We start from the raw sequence: 15795 nt of genomic DNA, 5'->3' as shown, positions 1-15795 counted from the left end.
CTCCCTGACCTCTTCCCTGACAATCAACAAAACATATATGAGCATGCAATACAGCAAGAGACTGGTTGAGCTTTGTCTTTCGAAAAACTGTCATTAGAACTGGAACAGTAGCCTTATGACAAGAAAATACTGGTAGAAGTGTCAGTTTATGGAAAGTCAAAGCACTTCCTCTACCGCCAGGGCGATTGGAAATGGATCTCAGAATACTGTCTGGAGCCAAGGAGCGGGTGTTACGAGGCCAGCAGAACTTCCTGGAAAAACGCTAATCGACAAAAGCAAACAAACAGTGACATAGTGGAGATGTTTACTCAGCAAAGACAATAGGGATGGCTAGAGTGCAAACAGAATAATCACAACATAGCAACCATACACAGATTAGCTCAGCTTTGTGGTCTGCGGTTGTGTAACAATCGCTTCGTTATCAGGTTGATAAGACATGAACAGATTAATGGTGATAAAATATGCACAGCAGAGGAACACCTGAGAACGTTACGTATATACTAGCCTAAATAAAGCAAACACTTGAGAAAGTGAGGGATACAAAGTATATTGAATGCAGGTTATTCCACATAAGTGTGGTTATTGAGTTAATTGGGCAGTTAACATCCCATCATGCTTAGGGTCATGTATAAAAATGGCCAGTTGCTAGTAGAGGAGATCTCAGTGACTTTGAAAGGGGGTCTCAAAAGGAGCATAGGTGGTTTAATGTCTCTCAATCCAATTGAACACTGATGGAAGATTCTGGAGCGGCGCCCGAGACGGCGTTTTCCACCACCATCAACAAAACACCAAATTATGGAATTTCTTGTGGAAGAATGGTGTTGCATCCCTTCCAGGCAGAATCTAAGCCAAGGCGCATTGAAGCTGTTCTGACGGCTCGCGGTGGACCAACACCCCAATAAGACACTTTTGTGTCGCCATTTTTCTGTATTTTGGCAGTTACCTGTATACGCATTTCATTTCAGTGGTTTACAGTAATTGTTAAAAGCCATTTAACTTAGTTGATAGGAAGTTCTGAGGAAAACTCAATATCTATTGTTGGAGAGGGCAGTGAGTTTATACAGGGAACACGTACATGGTGGCCCATGGTGTTGGCATAGGTGTCAGCGATCCATGACATCTCCCTCTCTCCAGTGCTCATGTCAGGGGCAGGGACATCAATGCCAGGTCCTGACAGGAGAAAGACAAAATAATGTCATTTTAAAGTAAACTTATAGGATAACTAAAATGGCTTCAGTAAAGAAGAAACAACCAATACACCAACAAACTCTTACTGAAACATGCAGACCCATCTAAATATTTTGCTGTGAAACAATAGAGGCACTCATGGCCCACTTTGAAGCTATGGCAGTGTACGGAAGACACAGTGCCAGAGGGTATGGTTGCCATGCAGGGTTACACACCCCTTAAGCACACACACTACCGTTCAAAAGTTTGGGGTCACTTAGAAATGTCCTTGTTTTTATCCATTAAAACATTGAATTGATCAGAAATACAGTGTAGACATTGTTAATGTTGTAACTGACTATTGTAGCTGGAAACGGAAGATTTTGAATGGAATATCTACATAGGCATACAGAGGCCCATTATCAGCAACCATCACTCCTGTGTTCCAATGGCACATTGTGTTAGCTAATCCAAGTTCATCATTTTAAAAGGCTAATTGATCAGTAGAAAACCCTTTTGCAATTATGTTAGCACAGCTGAAAACTGTTCTGATTCAAGAAGCAATAAAACCGGCCTTTAGACCAATTGAGTGTCTGGAGCATCAGCATTTGTGGGTTCGATTACAGGCTCAAAATGGCCAGAAACAAAGGACTTTCTTCTGAAACTCGTCAGTCTATTCTAAAACATGTAGCTATACAAACAGTCCCCTCCTCCCTCTATGGGAGAATGTTGGGGAATGCCTTTTAATAACAGGCTCCTCTGGACTGGGCTGATACCTTGCTGATTAGTGACCATGTGGACCACATTTACAGCTTTGGATAACAAATAGCGACAAATAAAGCAATTCTTGCCTTTTGAAACAATGTGGACTTGTCATGCTAGAAGCCCCTAATAGGTCACAGGCACTTCAAGCATTGAATGCATAACCCTAAAATAACTCTTAAACAAGCGGACGTCCTCGGGAGTGATAGGGAATTGTTACAAGGAAATGTGACGTTAATGTGAACTCCTTCTCTAATTGCGATGTCAAAACCCCCCAAAAAATATTTTGTGGATTATTCCGTTTTCCCTGTATTCCCATCCTGAGAGGTTTCCCCTTGTGATTCCTGGAAGGTCAAGCTGCCTTCATGCCTTGTCAAGCCTTTTGTTTAACCCCTCTCGCATCGTGGCCATTTGTGTGTACTGCACTGTGGGCTCATGAAACCCTGCCTCTGACAGTATGGACTAGGGGGAAGGCAGACCCATTCCAGAAGACCATGTGTTCATGCGGCCATAGACATTACCACCAGACATCTTTCACCAGCAGCCTTCAATGTTCCCCTGGACACAGACACTACTCACCAATAAAACCCTTCTTGGCCAGCTCAATGGTGAATCTTCTGGTGATTTTCTCCAGTTCATTGTCCTGCACACAGAGTATAACAGTATGATAAAGGGCATTGCATATTTCACTGGTAATAAAGTCAGACAAAATAAGTAAAGGCACTACTATCACAGAACAAAAACTTCCTACTCAAATATTAAGAAGCAACATCATCTTCAGGTAAGTTAATACGACTAAATTAAAAGCTGGATTACTTGAATCTATTCAAAAGAACACCAAAAGTGACACTCATCCACCTGGCTCAAGGACAGAAAGTCCTTGAGTATCAGTGACTAAAATGCTTCAACTTTCAGAGCCAGCAGCCTAGCAGATAAGAGGGGGGGTGGGTGTCCCAGTCATGATGTCTACCAGCTGATGGCTCAGCAGTTCTCCCCCAGAGCAGAGCTGCCAATGCCTAATGGAGCCCTAGGGCCACTGGCAACAACAGACGGGATGGGTCAGCACTGGGCTGGCAACAGGAAGGGGAGCGAGATCCCACTGACTAACAGCTTCCTGTGTAGAGCTCTATAGAACACTGAATGGGCGATCTATTATTTTACAAAAGATATTCAATATATTAATAACTTCTGATACAGTATGTACAACCTGCACTTAATCAAGTTGTTTGCAAATTCAAAAGATAACCTTATTAAGTGCAGGATATGCATATTTTGTATTCATGATAAATCATTTTCTATAAGTAATCTCAGCTATTTTGGGGTCAAAGTTGAAGGTGGAGGATTCCCTCATCCTTGTTCCTTTCACTGCGAAAACAAACTCCACTGAATGGTCCCATAATAGAACATCCTGAACTAGGGGTAAATACAGAGCAACGAACCAAGTGAGGTAAAAAATGAAGCACTCTAATCACTGGTTTAGATGACTTGGTAATGTGAGCCTGTATGCTAAGCTCTGAGTCACAGATAAACCATTTCACAATAAAGGACCAAATGGCCTTGTTGAAAGGGAACACACCCTAAAGCTAATGTGAAAGTGACACGTGACTGGGTGAAAGGACATCAACAATACGTTTTTAATCAAATACTCTGGCGAATCCAGAAACAAACGAATACCCACAGTGTAATTCTTTACATTGATCTTCACTCCAGCTTTGGCTCCTCCAAACGGCACATCTGTAAAGGATTTAAATGGACGGGGTTGCAATAGAAAGAACAGCAATAGGCCATATAAAAAATGACTTATGTCTGGAGGACTCGTGTCTAGAATATACTGTGTAGGCTTAGAAAAAGCCCTTACCCACGACAGCACATTTGTATGTCATCAGCGAGGCCAGGGCTTTCACCTCGTCGACAGACACCTCGGTGCTGTAACGGATACCTGGAAAAACACAACATGACAGAGTTAGTAGAGCGAAACCTGTGATATCAGACTTGGCTGAAAAAAAGTTGTGTTTTCCCCATTTTCATCTCTAGCTAGAGTACATGTGTATAAGAATATTAGGAAAATGGTATACTTTAACTTTATACTTTCTGCATGATGAAAACAATGTCTTAATAAGTTGCTGTACAATAAAACCAGCGATCCCACTAGCTTCATCAGTTTGGGATTTTATTCTCCAACACAAGGAGGTGGACTAATGCAATTAGCCTACTCACACACAAATCACAAGCTAGGGGGTATTTTGCACCCTGATTACTAAGCCTTTAACTGGTCTCAGAACCACTCATAAAAAAATGAACTTGTTAGAGGAGTATGAGCGGGGGATAAATAGAGGGCACAATGTGTCCAATGTAGGCTAGCCCTTGTCTATGCCAGCCCAGTCTGCTCTGGAACAAGACCCCATGTTTTTTATTTTACAAAATCCAAATACTCCATTTCATACTAGGCCTCTTGTAGTTATCGCAGGGAGGCAGTTTTAGGAAATGCACAAAATGGTTGCAGCTGCCCAGTGTCTGAGAGTTACACTAGAGCTCCGTAGGAGAGGAGACGCTTGCATTTGAGGGAGGTAGAAACCACACACACACCGCCTAGCGCTATGACTCACTGAGGGGATTCAATTAGGCTGAACCGGGTTGCACCAGGCTATGGCCTGTAATGCGACCGGGCAAAAGCAGGGAGGTAGGAGCGCCCTTCTCAAACAGTAATCTGCTCCGCCCGGTCCTATTGTCAACCAGGCAGTATGGTGCATTGTTCAGAAACACAAATGTATGCTTAAACTTTCAAACTAGTTTTCCTCGTGAAGGCAAATAAAGCCCCCCCCCCTCCTTTTTTAAAATCAAAAGCAAAACACTTTCGCATGCAAAAACTCTGAATCCTAAATTATTACTCCACGTGTCTGACATACGTCACTTTGTTGAGTAGACTTCACCATAATGCTTTGAATGGGGCGCCCTGCTCACGCCTGGAAGGCAGCCAGGTTTTAAAGCTAATACCATCAATCACTTTTCACCCAGTGCAAACTCCACCCACCCGGGGCCAGCTTAAAAAAACTCCCTCACTCCTGAGACCGCAGGCCAGGCCCCCTCCACTCCTCTCCTCCACAAAGAGGAAAAACATAGTGAGATGGAAACTGGGTGTGGTCCTGGCAGGTTTGTCTTGTTCACCGACTACCACTTACACATATACCATATTCTACACACATTACCTCACAAACCCTTCTACTTCTGAAGACACTGAAGCTTTTAATAGCTGCATAAAAAGTAGGATATTTCTAATTAGTGCAATATGAGGCTAATGGTTCAAACTAGATGCAGAGAACAGATTTTGGGAAAGGTGTTCTATTCAAAAGCAGACCAAACAGGATTTAGGATTGAAAGGAGATTAATGTATTTCCCCTGGGGAAATAATTGTGGTTTGGTGTGATTAGTTTAATCACCACCACTTTCCTTCAACAAATCAGATTTCATTCTTAACAATCTGCCATAGGCATACACCTACTGTATGTCAGTTGACATATGGACAAGACCCAACTGTGGTTTGTGACTACTATGAGTTCCCATTGTAGACAATTCAACACAGTAAAGCATTGTAAAGTAGATATGTTCAGTGCAATATACCTTAATGTACTGAACTCTACGCACTGTTGATTACGTCAAACAAAAACAGTGAATAAATAAATCGCCAAACACCTATTTTTCAATGGCGATTGACGAGACTAACTGAAATAGACCCAGAATATTTTTTGATATATAATTTCATTTTAGTTGACTAAAACATCTGTGACTAAAATCTGTCACCACCAGCCTTCTAGTTAGCTACCCTTCGCCTGGTTAAGAAACACCAGCTGCTATACTTAATTAATAATGCATTGGATTTCATAGTAAAACAACTGTCTAGTTATGTTTCTCTCCCTTAAGTATAGAAAAGTAGACTCTTTGTACTCGCGTTCAACCCTCCCCCTTACATTTCATAGCCAGGTTCTGTAACCAAGTCTTACTCTTTTCCTAAGAGAAAACGTCTTGATTCTAGCCCTTAACGTTCAAAATATATGACCCATAATAGCGGCACTGCATTTTACATTCATAAAGCATATCGAGGTCCGTTCTAAAAGTAAGCTACTTGTGGACTGGACTATTAATCATTGGTTTAGGCTACACCTTGTTCAGTCATGTTACCTCCTTTTTTTTATTTTACCTTTATTTAACTAGGCAAGTCAATTAAGAACAAATTCTTATTTTCAATGACGGCCTAGGAACAGTGGGTTAACTGCCTGTTCAGGGGCAGAACGACAGATTTGTACCTTGTCAGCTTGGGGGTTTGAACTTGCAACCTTCCGGTTACTAGTCCAATGCTCTAACCACTAGGCTACCCTGCCGCATTAGCTAGCTATAGCTAACAACCTGGGGTGCCGGCAGCAAGACTAATATTCAGATAGAAATATGCTATGTAGAACAAGCATACTTCTGACATGTTGAATAAGGAATAACGTTGGCTCTATTCATGGTATTTCTACCTGTAACGTTCAAGAACGTTTTGCAACTGAATGTGGGCCTGGTAACATTACCAGTAGTCTATATGCAAACGTGGTGGCACAGAAAGAAAGGAAAGACAAACAATTTGACAAAATTCCTCTTACCACTACACTATATCTGACTTTATTTTGAGTTCATGTGGATCCAGTGACTCAGACCAGGACTTGAGCACTGGGACTAGGACTTGTCAGTCACCAATGGTCGAGTCACTTGGTCTTGAGTACAGGGGACTTGGGACTCGATTTGGACTCTAGGTTTAGTGACTCGACTACATCACTAGGCGAAACAGTCATTAGCCCCCGTTCTACTTTTGGACACCAATGTGGCTGTAGCGTCTGTGGAACGTTGATAACAATGGCAATGATGCGACCTAGTGACGGAGGTGCAACCCATACTACTTTGTGGCACCATCTGGTGATTGTGCTACTCTCCCTCACTCTCTGGTGCGTGTCGGTTTTGTATGTAATGTGGTGTTGTTACGAGGGCCCACGAGGAGGCCATGCACAACGGGGGTGATTTACAATTACACATTAACACGGGAACCAGGATCACCCTTCCTGCCTTTGAGTTGGTCACCAGAGCTGGAATGGGTTTCATTATATGACTAGGTCATAAAGGTCACCAGGGACAATATGTAATCGGTTCTCCCCCTTTCTTTACGAGTGACCCCTGGAAAGAGCACAAGACAAAATGCAACCCGTTTCAGGAAGCTCGGCGTATGAGGCACGTCCCTCCCCTTCCCCAGACGACGCTGGGCCAATTGTGCACAGCCCTATGGGACTCCTGATATGGCTGGTTGTGACACAGCCTGGGATCGAACCCAGGTCTATAGTGACGTCTCAAGCACCACAATGCAGTGCCTTAGACCGCTGTGGCACTCAGGAGGCCGCGTACGACAGCTTTTTTTTAAAGATATCACAAAAAACTGCAAAAGTGTTTCTGCTGCTCACAACTGAATTTAACAGGTGTTATCGACAAAGATCAGTGGAGTGGGAAAATGTTGTGATGGACTATTTTCTGGAGGATGATCATGCCTTGGTCACTCTCTCTTACTTTGAATGAATCAGACAATGAGGAAATCCCCGATTTAGGTAAAACATTTCCATTTCCAACATTTCCATTGAATCAAACATTGCAGAGGCTTCTGATGTCCGTGATGGGGAAGAAATAGCAATCAACAGTGTTGTCATGGAATAAGTTGATCAAGTTTTGAAATCAGTGGAATGCTTGGTTGAAGCGATGATTATGATTGCAAATGCGGTGGGAATCGAAAAGAGAACACGGGCGGCTGTCGTATAAAATCTCCGGATTACATCTTCAAATTAAGGGCAAACATGGCATCCATGATAGAGAGGGAGCAGCGTTCATCAATGTATACGGACGGGTAAGAGTCTAGCTACATTTTCAGATATTATACATTCTAATTTTGTCAGAGAGTTGTTTTTATTGCAAGTTAAGGCGTACTGTTAGCTAGCTAGCTAACGTTAGCTGGCTGGCTCGCTGGCTAACATTATGTGCAGCCTCCCTCCGACTCTGATCACCCCGAGGATTTGGTCATATTCTGGGGCAAGAGAGAAGATGGCTGTCCTTAGCCACTTCCCTACCGGCTTTCAGCTCCTCAGGGAAGCTAACTGCTTGTGCATGCTGGAGGAGTAGTGTCTCTGCCGCGAGGGAGGTGGGTATGGAAGCCACCCCATCTGAGGTCCGGTTTGTGGCGAAGATCAGATCTGGCAGTGTTAGGTATTGTGCTAGGTCAGGGAGAGCGGTTGTTGGTTCCGCTGTAGCATTGGGCGGACTTCCTTAACTCATGAGCTTCAGTTGGTTGCGGAGGGGCCGGACGACAGAGCTGTCGACCACTTGTTCTCTGGTTGGGACAAAAATGGTGGTCCCAAGTTCCAGCGATGGGGTTGAGCCAGTTCCTTAAGGGTTTTACCCCGAGTAACGTCATCAGCAGGATTGTTTACGCTGTCAACATACCTCCAGTCCTGGACTTCTGTTAGGTCTTGGGTTTCCGCAATACGAGTTCCGACGAACACTTTATACCTGCAGGACTCCGAGAGGCCAACTGGGCTCCGGAAAGGGCAGCACTTAGTTCCAGCCTAGGCATTGACAACTGCTTCTTGGGTGCGACACTGGACCTGGCCATGACAAAGGAGACATGGGTGTGGCCTGCTTTATCCTGCACTCTTAGATGCACTCCGAAGCGTCACAGAACACATGCAGAACACATGCAGTTCCAAGCATGATCCCAGTTGGTCATCCCAGTTGGCATTTGGACTTCAGAGAGTTCCGATAACTCTGTTTCCCAACAGATCCATCGTTCTACTAGGTCAGCCGGGTGGATTGGTTCATCCCAGTCCCTCTTGGTCTGCCACAGGTCCTGGACTAAGACTTTGGCCTGGGTTGTGTATGGCAGGATATACCCAAGGGGATTGTATTGACTGGCCAGGTTCGGATAGATGGTGCGCAGAGTGGGGGTTTCCGTACTCAGGGCTGAGCAGTGCTTGTCCCCCACGGTATCTGGTATGCAGCTCCATCTCAGTCCTAGACTGGGCTCTTGTGGGTTAGCGCCAGACTGCGAAAGCCATAGTTCACTGCTACTCGACCTGGCTTGTGGCGGGGGGTGCTGGATAACCTCCGCTCTGTTACTCGCCCATTGTCGGACCTTGAAATCCCCTTTGGACAGGAGATTCCGTACTTTATCAAGTACGGAATCAATCAGACAATTCTTCCTTCTCCATTTCCTTTTCACCTGTCTTTGGTTCAGTCATCATCCTGCTCGAAGGACCATTGAAAGATTAGTGGACAGGTAGCATGACTGACAGTGAAGGTGAACAGGTGGTCACAGGTCAGGTGACAGGAATGGATGAGACTGAGGCAGGAATTCCTTTAACCATGAAGTGGTATATTTACTGGGTAGTCTGTGGATTCATGGACGCACAGAACGTCTGGATTAGACGGAGTTAAGGAAGAGAAAGCAGCGAGATCGGGCGATGGCGATTTCCTCTTTTTAATGAGTTGAGATCTGTCTGACATTTCCACCTGACCTAATTAAAGTGCCCCTGGCCCAGCTGAGCAAGTGGCCATGAATGAAGGGATTCTTCCACCAACTCCATGGGCCTTTTCTACAACCTGTGTAGTAATGTTATTGGTATCTCAGAAAGCCATTTACATTGCTAGTTAAAGCCTAATGTTAGCTAGCCAGCCAACATTGAACGCAGTTGGTTAGCTAAGGGCAACCATGGCATCCATGACAGAGGAGAAGAGTTCATCCAGGTATATGGGTAACAGGCTGACGACACCGCTCGCGTCGCGTAAATTTAGAAATCTATGTTATTAAATTGCGCCAACGAGGGTCTGCAGTGCCAAGGGCTAACACGGAACCCAAACCGGCTGCGCGCATGTGCCATCGTGCATACATTTATTTTGTCCACCTACACCAAATGCAATCACGACACGCAGGTTAAAATATCAAAACAAACTCTGAACCAATGACATTAAATTGGGGACAGGTCAAAAAGCATTAAACATTTATGGCAATTTAGCTAGTTAGCTAAATAGGACAAATTAGCTAGCAAGCGAACTTGCTGTTGCTAGCTAATTTGTCCTGGGATCTAAACATTCGGTTGTTATTTTACCTGAAATACACAATGTCCTCTACTCCGAAAATTAACTTCTTTGGGAACAGGGGGCAGTATTGAGTAGCTTGGATGAATAAGGTGCCCAGAGTAAACTGCCTGCTACTCAGGCCCAGAAGCTAGAATATGCATATAATTAGTAGATTTGGATAGAAAACACTAACGTTTCCAAAACTGTTAAAATAATGTCTGTGAGTATAACAGAACTCATATGGCAGGCAAAAACCTGAGAAAAATCCAACCCGAAAGTGGGAAATCTGAGGTTTGTTGTTTTTTTAAAAAGTGATTGCCTATCTAATATACAGTGTCTATGGGGTCAGATTCTGAAGCCGTCACTTCCTACGGCTTCCACTAGATGTCAAGAGTCTTTAGAAAGTCGTTTCAGGCTTCTACTGTGAAAGGGGAGAGAATAAGAGCTGTTTCAACCAGTGGTCAGGCTGAAAGCCTTGAGTTGTTTATCGCGCGCGAGCTCCGTTCCGTTCCCTTCCCTTCCCTTTCCTTTCCTTTCCTTTCCTTTCCTTTCCAATGACAAAAGAATTGTCCGGTTGGAATATTATTGAAGATTTATGATAAAACAATTTGTCTTATTTGAGAGTGCGCATTGTGCATTTGGATTACTGGACTAAACGCTCTAACAAAAAGGAGGTATTTGGACATAAAGATGAACTTTATCGAAAACAAACATTTATTGTCTAACATGGAGACCTGGGAGTGCCATCAGATGAATATCAAAGGTAAGTGATTAATTTTAATGCTATTTTTGACTTGTGACACCTCTCCTTGTTTGGAAAATGGCTGAATGGTTTTCTGTGGCTAGGAGCTAACCTAACATAATCGCATGGTGTGCTTTCGCCGTAAAGCCTTTTTGGATATCTGACACAGCGGTTGCATTAAGGAGAAGTTTCTTTAATCGTATGTATAACACTTGTATCTTGAATCAATGTTTATGATGAGTATTTCTGTAATTTGATGTGGCTCTCTGCACTTTCACCAGATATTTGTTTGAGACAATGCATTTCTGAACATAACATGGCAATTTCAAAGGAGGTTTTTGGACATAAAGATTAACTTTATCGAACAAAACACACATTTATTGTCTAAAATGGAGTCCTGGGAGTGCCATCCGGTGAAGATCAAAGGTTAGTGATTCATTTTAATGCTATTTCTGTCTTTTGTGACACCTCTCCTTCTTTGGAAAATGGCTGTATGTTTCTCTGTGGCTGGGCGCTGACCTAACATAATCGCAAGGTGTGCTGTCGCCGTAAAGCCTTTTTGAAATCAGACACTGTGGCTGGATTAACAAGAAGTTTATCTTTAAAATGGTGTATAATACTTGTATGTTTAAGGAATTTTCATTATGAGATTTCTGTTGTTTGAATTTGGCGCCCTGCAATTTCACTGGCTGTTGGCGAGGTGGCGTACCACATATCCCAGAGAGGTTAATCCACACATAAAAACGGTCAATCGAATCGTTTCTAGTCATGTTTCCTCCTTCCAGGCTTTTTCATCCTTGAATTTATATGGTGATTGGCGTCTAAACTTTCATGGTATTACCACGACAACCAGCAACACAGTTCGTCTTTCAATCACCCACGTGGGTATAACCAATGAGGAGATGGCACGTGGGTACCTGCTTCTATAAACCAATGAGGAGATGGGAGAGGCAGGACTTGCAGTGCGATCTAGGTCAGAAATAGTAAGGAGTTCTATTTTATCCCCTTGGAAATGCAGACACTCGCGAGCAGTGTGGGTGCAATAATTGAATAACAGACTTCTACATTTAATTTGCAAAGCATGCGCGAGCGGTGTGGTCAGCCTATTACACGTGTTAGCTACATTTTCAGATATTATGGTGCTTTCAAGACAACTGGGGACGCAGAAAAATGCGAGGTCAAATCCTGAGGTCAGTGATATCTAGGTCTGAAAGTCAGAGATCTAAAAAGAGGCCTGAAGATTTACGAGTTACCTGTTGTTTTGAACACGGCATGACTGGTCTTGGAACTGTGACATCAGGAAGCCTCTCCCAGCCTGGCTAGATGGGATATGTAATGATTTTGCCAACACAGCCAGATACAGTGGGGCAAAAAAGTATTTAGTCAGCCACCAATTATGCAAGTTCTCCCACTTAAAAAGATGCGAGAGGCCTGTAATTTTCATCATATGTACACTTCAACTATGACAGACAAAATGTGAGAAAAAAAATCCAGAAAATGACATTGTAGGATTTTTAATGAATTTATTTGCAAATTATGGTGGAAAATAAGTATTTGGTCAATAACATGAGTTTATCTAAATACTTTGTTATATACCCTTTGTTGGCAATGACAGAGTTTTCTGTAAGTCTTCACAAGGTTTTCACACACTGTTGCTGGTATTTTGGCCCATTCCTCCATGCAGATCTCCTCTAGAGCAGTGATGTTTTGGGGCTGTTGCTGGGCAACACAGACTTTCAACTCCCTCCAAAGATTTTCTATGGGGTTGAGATCTGGAGACTGGCTAGGCCACTCCAGGACCTTGAAATGCTTCTTACGAAGCCACTCCATCGTTGCCCGGGCGCTGTGTTTGGGATCATTATCATGCTGAAAGACCCAGCCACATTTCATCTTCAATGCCCTTGCTGATGGAAGGAGGTTTTCACTCAAAATATCACGATACATGGCCTCATTCATTCTTTCCTTTACACGGATCAGTCGTTCTGGTCCCTTTGCAGAAAAACATCCCCAAAGCATGATGTTTCAACCCCCATGCTTCACAGTAGGTATGGTGTTCTTTGGATGCAACTCAGCATTATTTGTCCTCTAAACACGACGAGTTGAGTTTTTACCAAAAAGTTATATTTTGGTTTCATCTGACCATATGACATTCTCCCAATCTTCTTCTGGATCATCCAAATGCTCTCTAGCAAACTTCAGATGGGCCTGGACATGTACTGACTTAAGCAGGGGGACACGTCTGGCACTGCAGGATTTGAGTCCCTGGCGGCGTAGTGTGTTACTGATGGTAGGCTTTTTTACTTTGGTCCCAGCTCTCTGCAGGTCATTCACTAGGTCACACCGTGTGGTTCTGGGATTTTTGCTCACCGTTCTTGTGATCATTTTGACCCCACGGGGTGAGATCTTGCGTGGAGCCCCAGATCGAGGGAGATTATCAGTGGTCTTGTATGTCTTCCAATTCCTAATAATTGCTCCCACAGTTGATTTCTTCAAACCAAGCTGCTTACCTATTGCAGATTCAGTCTTCCCAGCCTGGTGCAGGTCTACAATTTTGTTTCTGGTGTCCTTTGACAGCTCTTTGGTCTTGGCCATAGTGGAGTTTGGAGTGTGACTGTTTGAGGTTGTGGACAGGTGTCTTTTATACTGATAACAAGTTCAAACAGGTGCCATTAATACAGGTAACGAGTGGAGGACAGAGGAGCCTCTTAAAGAAGAACTTACAGGTCTGTGAGAGCCAGAAATCTTGCTTGTCTGTAGACTTACTTATTTTCCACTATTTTCCACCATAATTTACAAATAAATTAATTGAAAATCCTACAATGTGATTTTCTGGATTTTTTTTCTAATTTTGTCTGTTATAGTTGAAGTGTACCTATGATGAAAATTACAGGCCTCTCATCTTTTTAAGTGGGTGAACTTGCACAATTGGTGGCTGACTAAATACTTTTTTGCCCCACTGTATGTACAGATTCTTGTATCCTTAATTAACCTTTTTTAAACTGAACATCTTATTTGGTGCCCCGCTCTGTCAGGTGGCCATGTCCTCTCAAAAACCAAACGTTAAATAATTAAGCACCTATAGTAATTAGTATGATTCTGTGTTCCCATGCAAAAGTGACTGCTTTTGATAAGTTTTTTATCTGCCTTCCCAATGAAAATTCTAACATTTATTTTATTACAAAAGAGATTTATGTTTCTGGAAGATGCACCATGCTGCCTGGTTGACAACATGACCTAGAGGCAAAGATTACGGTTTGGTTTGAGATGGGCGCTCCGCACCCACCCTTTTCGCCAGATGACATGGGCCATTGCCCGGTTCAAACCTGGACAGCATAAAATAACTCCCTCTATAGCGGAGCGCTTTCGACACACCCACTACTTTTCTTTCGACACACCCACTCGCCCGTACTCCAGCCGCCCTATCACAGACAGAACAATGAGACAGATATTTCACTGGATGTTTAAATGTGAAGCATCCAATTGGCGTTTTCACTCACTACCAAATATGGAAGTGGGAGAAGATGGAACGAGATGGATTTTAGCCGACATTCTGCAAATGTTGTCAACGATGAAACATTTGATCTCAATACAGTTTGATGTTCCCAAAACTAGAATCTGTTATGAAAAGTTTTTTTTTTAATAGCGTTGTTTAGGAGTGTAAATGTGAATTGAGTTATTGAACACGCAAAGTAGGCGTTCCCTAGCTGAAATATGCAGACGATACTAGATCGAGCCAATAGGATCTCGCTAGGTCGTGCTTAGTTCTGCCCACTATGGCTCATTTGTTCCAATTGGAAATGACAGGGTGTAGTCCAGTTGGGTTAGTTCTAAAAACCTTAGGCCATTTGGGCTGCAGCTACCCGCTTCTCAACTTGATAGGCTAGATAGCATGCTAGCTATACTCCGCTTCAGCACCACCCATTCGCCGGCTTACCTCCTTTACAGGGGGTCCTGTGTTGGCTGTGCTGGGCACGATATCCCTCAATCACCTCCCATTCGCCATCGTCTCGCTTGATAGGGAACGATACACTCAGTATATGGTTGCAGGGCTTGATGATCTTGAGAATTCCGCGTACTCGGTGTCTCTTCTGCACTGGCGTCTCCTTGTTCTTTAGGTCCTCCACCAGTTTATCCTCAACGATATTTGCACCGCGGTCAAAGAATCCCTCCACCATTCCAAAGAAGTTGGGGTCATCTGCATCTTTCTCTCCTGCGACCTCGCTGTAGTGGCGCATCCGCATCAACGACGCGGAAACTGGAAGAGCCGACTTGACACATCCCGAGGCCAGAGCACTGCTTGCTCCACGAGTAAGTAATTCTCCGAAATACCTGTACATTTTTCACTGAGTTAAGGCGTTAGTAACGAATGAAACTTAAAGCAAAGTGAGGGGAAGACAATGAAATGGGTAGAGGGAAAACAAACGTGTAACGAGACAACTGCTCCTTCTGGTCCTGTCCCGTTTCGTACTGATCTGACAGCAGTCGTGCATTCCGTTTCTTTAGAGAACAGGCGTGTTTGTGTGTATGCCCACCTCACTGGGGAGGGTTCCACTTGAACGCGCATGCGAAGTAATGCGCGTCTCCGCGACACATTTTTCCGCTCCCTGGGCAGCGTTCCGCAGGAGAATCATTAGCCAAACAATTGGAAACGTTCCGTTTTCCAACTAGCACAATCATTTATTTTGGACAAATTCAGGTAGTTCCCACCCAGTTTCGTTCAGTTTGCTTTCGGTTAAGAAACGTTTTTCAACAGAATCGGCGTAATGAATACCCCATTACAGGGCAGAGCCCCACATGTTGAGCCCCATCTGTTTAGCAAAAAATAAGTAGTTTGTCTGTTTTGCATGCTATTTTGGTATTAAAGGTGTTACATATCAGTTTGCAAACAGTGTAACAAAAAACATTATTGAGTTATTGAAATCGCATAAAAACATGGTATCTTTTTTTGCTTTCTAGAGTAAGGCAGCTGCAAAATGCAGGAC

General features: G+C 43.5%; 1 protein-coding gene across 2 annotated transcripts in view; it reads right to left on the bottom strand.

Moving 5' to 3' along the window:
- Positions 1-15422, bottom strand: part of LOC100136626 (glutamate dehydrogenase, mitochondrial) — a 30625-nt gene extending 15203 nt beyond the window's left edge. The window contains exons 1-5 of one of the 2 annotated variants that reach the window (XM_021580360.2): positions 14748-15422; positions 3788-3868; positions 3608-3663; positions 2509-2572; positions 1076-1170 (exon numbers count right to left, since the gene is read on the bottom strand). In XM_021580360.2, coding sequence (XP_021436035.2) covers positions 1076-1170; positions 2509-2572; positions 3608-3663; positions 3788-3868; positions 14748-15150 — 699 coding nt within the window. In that variant the 5' untranslated portion in view covers positions 15151-15422. The remainder of the gene's footprint in view (positions 1-1075; positions 1171-2508; positions 2573-3607; positions 3664-3787; positions 3869-14747) is intronic. The other variant, XM_021580359.2, reaches the window with a different exon arrangement.
- Positions 15423-15795: the final 373 nt, after the last annotated feature.

Source organism: Oncorhynchus mykiss, chromosome 23 (genome assembly GCF_013265735.2).
Source record: "Oncorhynchus mykiss isolate Arlee chromosome 23, USDA_OmykA_1.1, whole genome shotgun sequence".
Lineage (NCBI taxonomy): Eukaryota > Metazoa > Chordata > Actinopteri > Salmoniformes > Salmonidae > Oncorhynchus > Oncorhynchus mykiss.
This window is presented reverse-complemented; position numbering and strand designations above follow the sequence as displayed.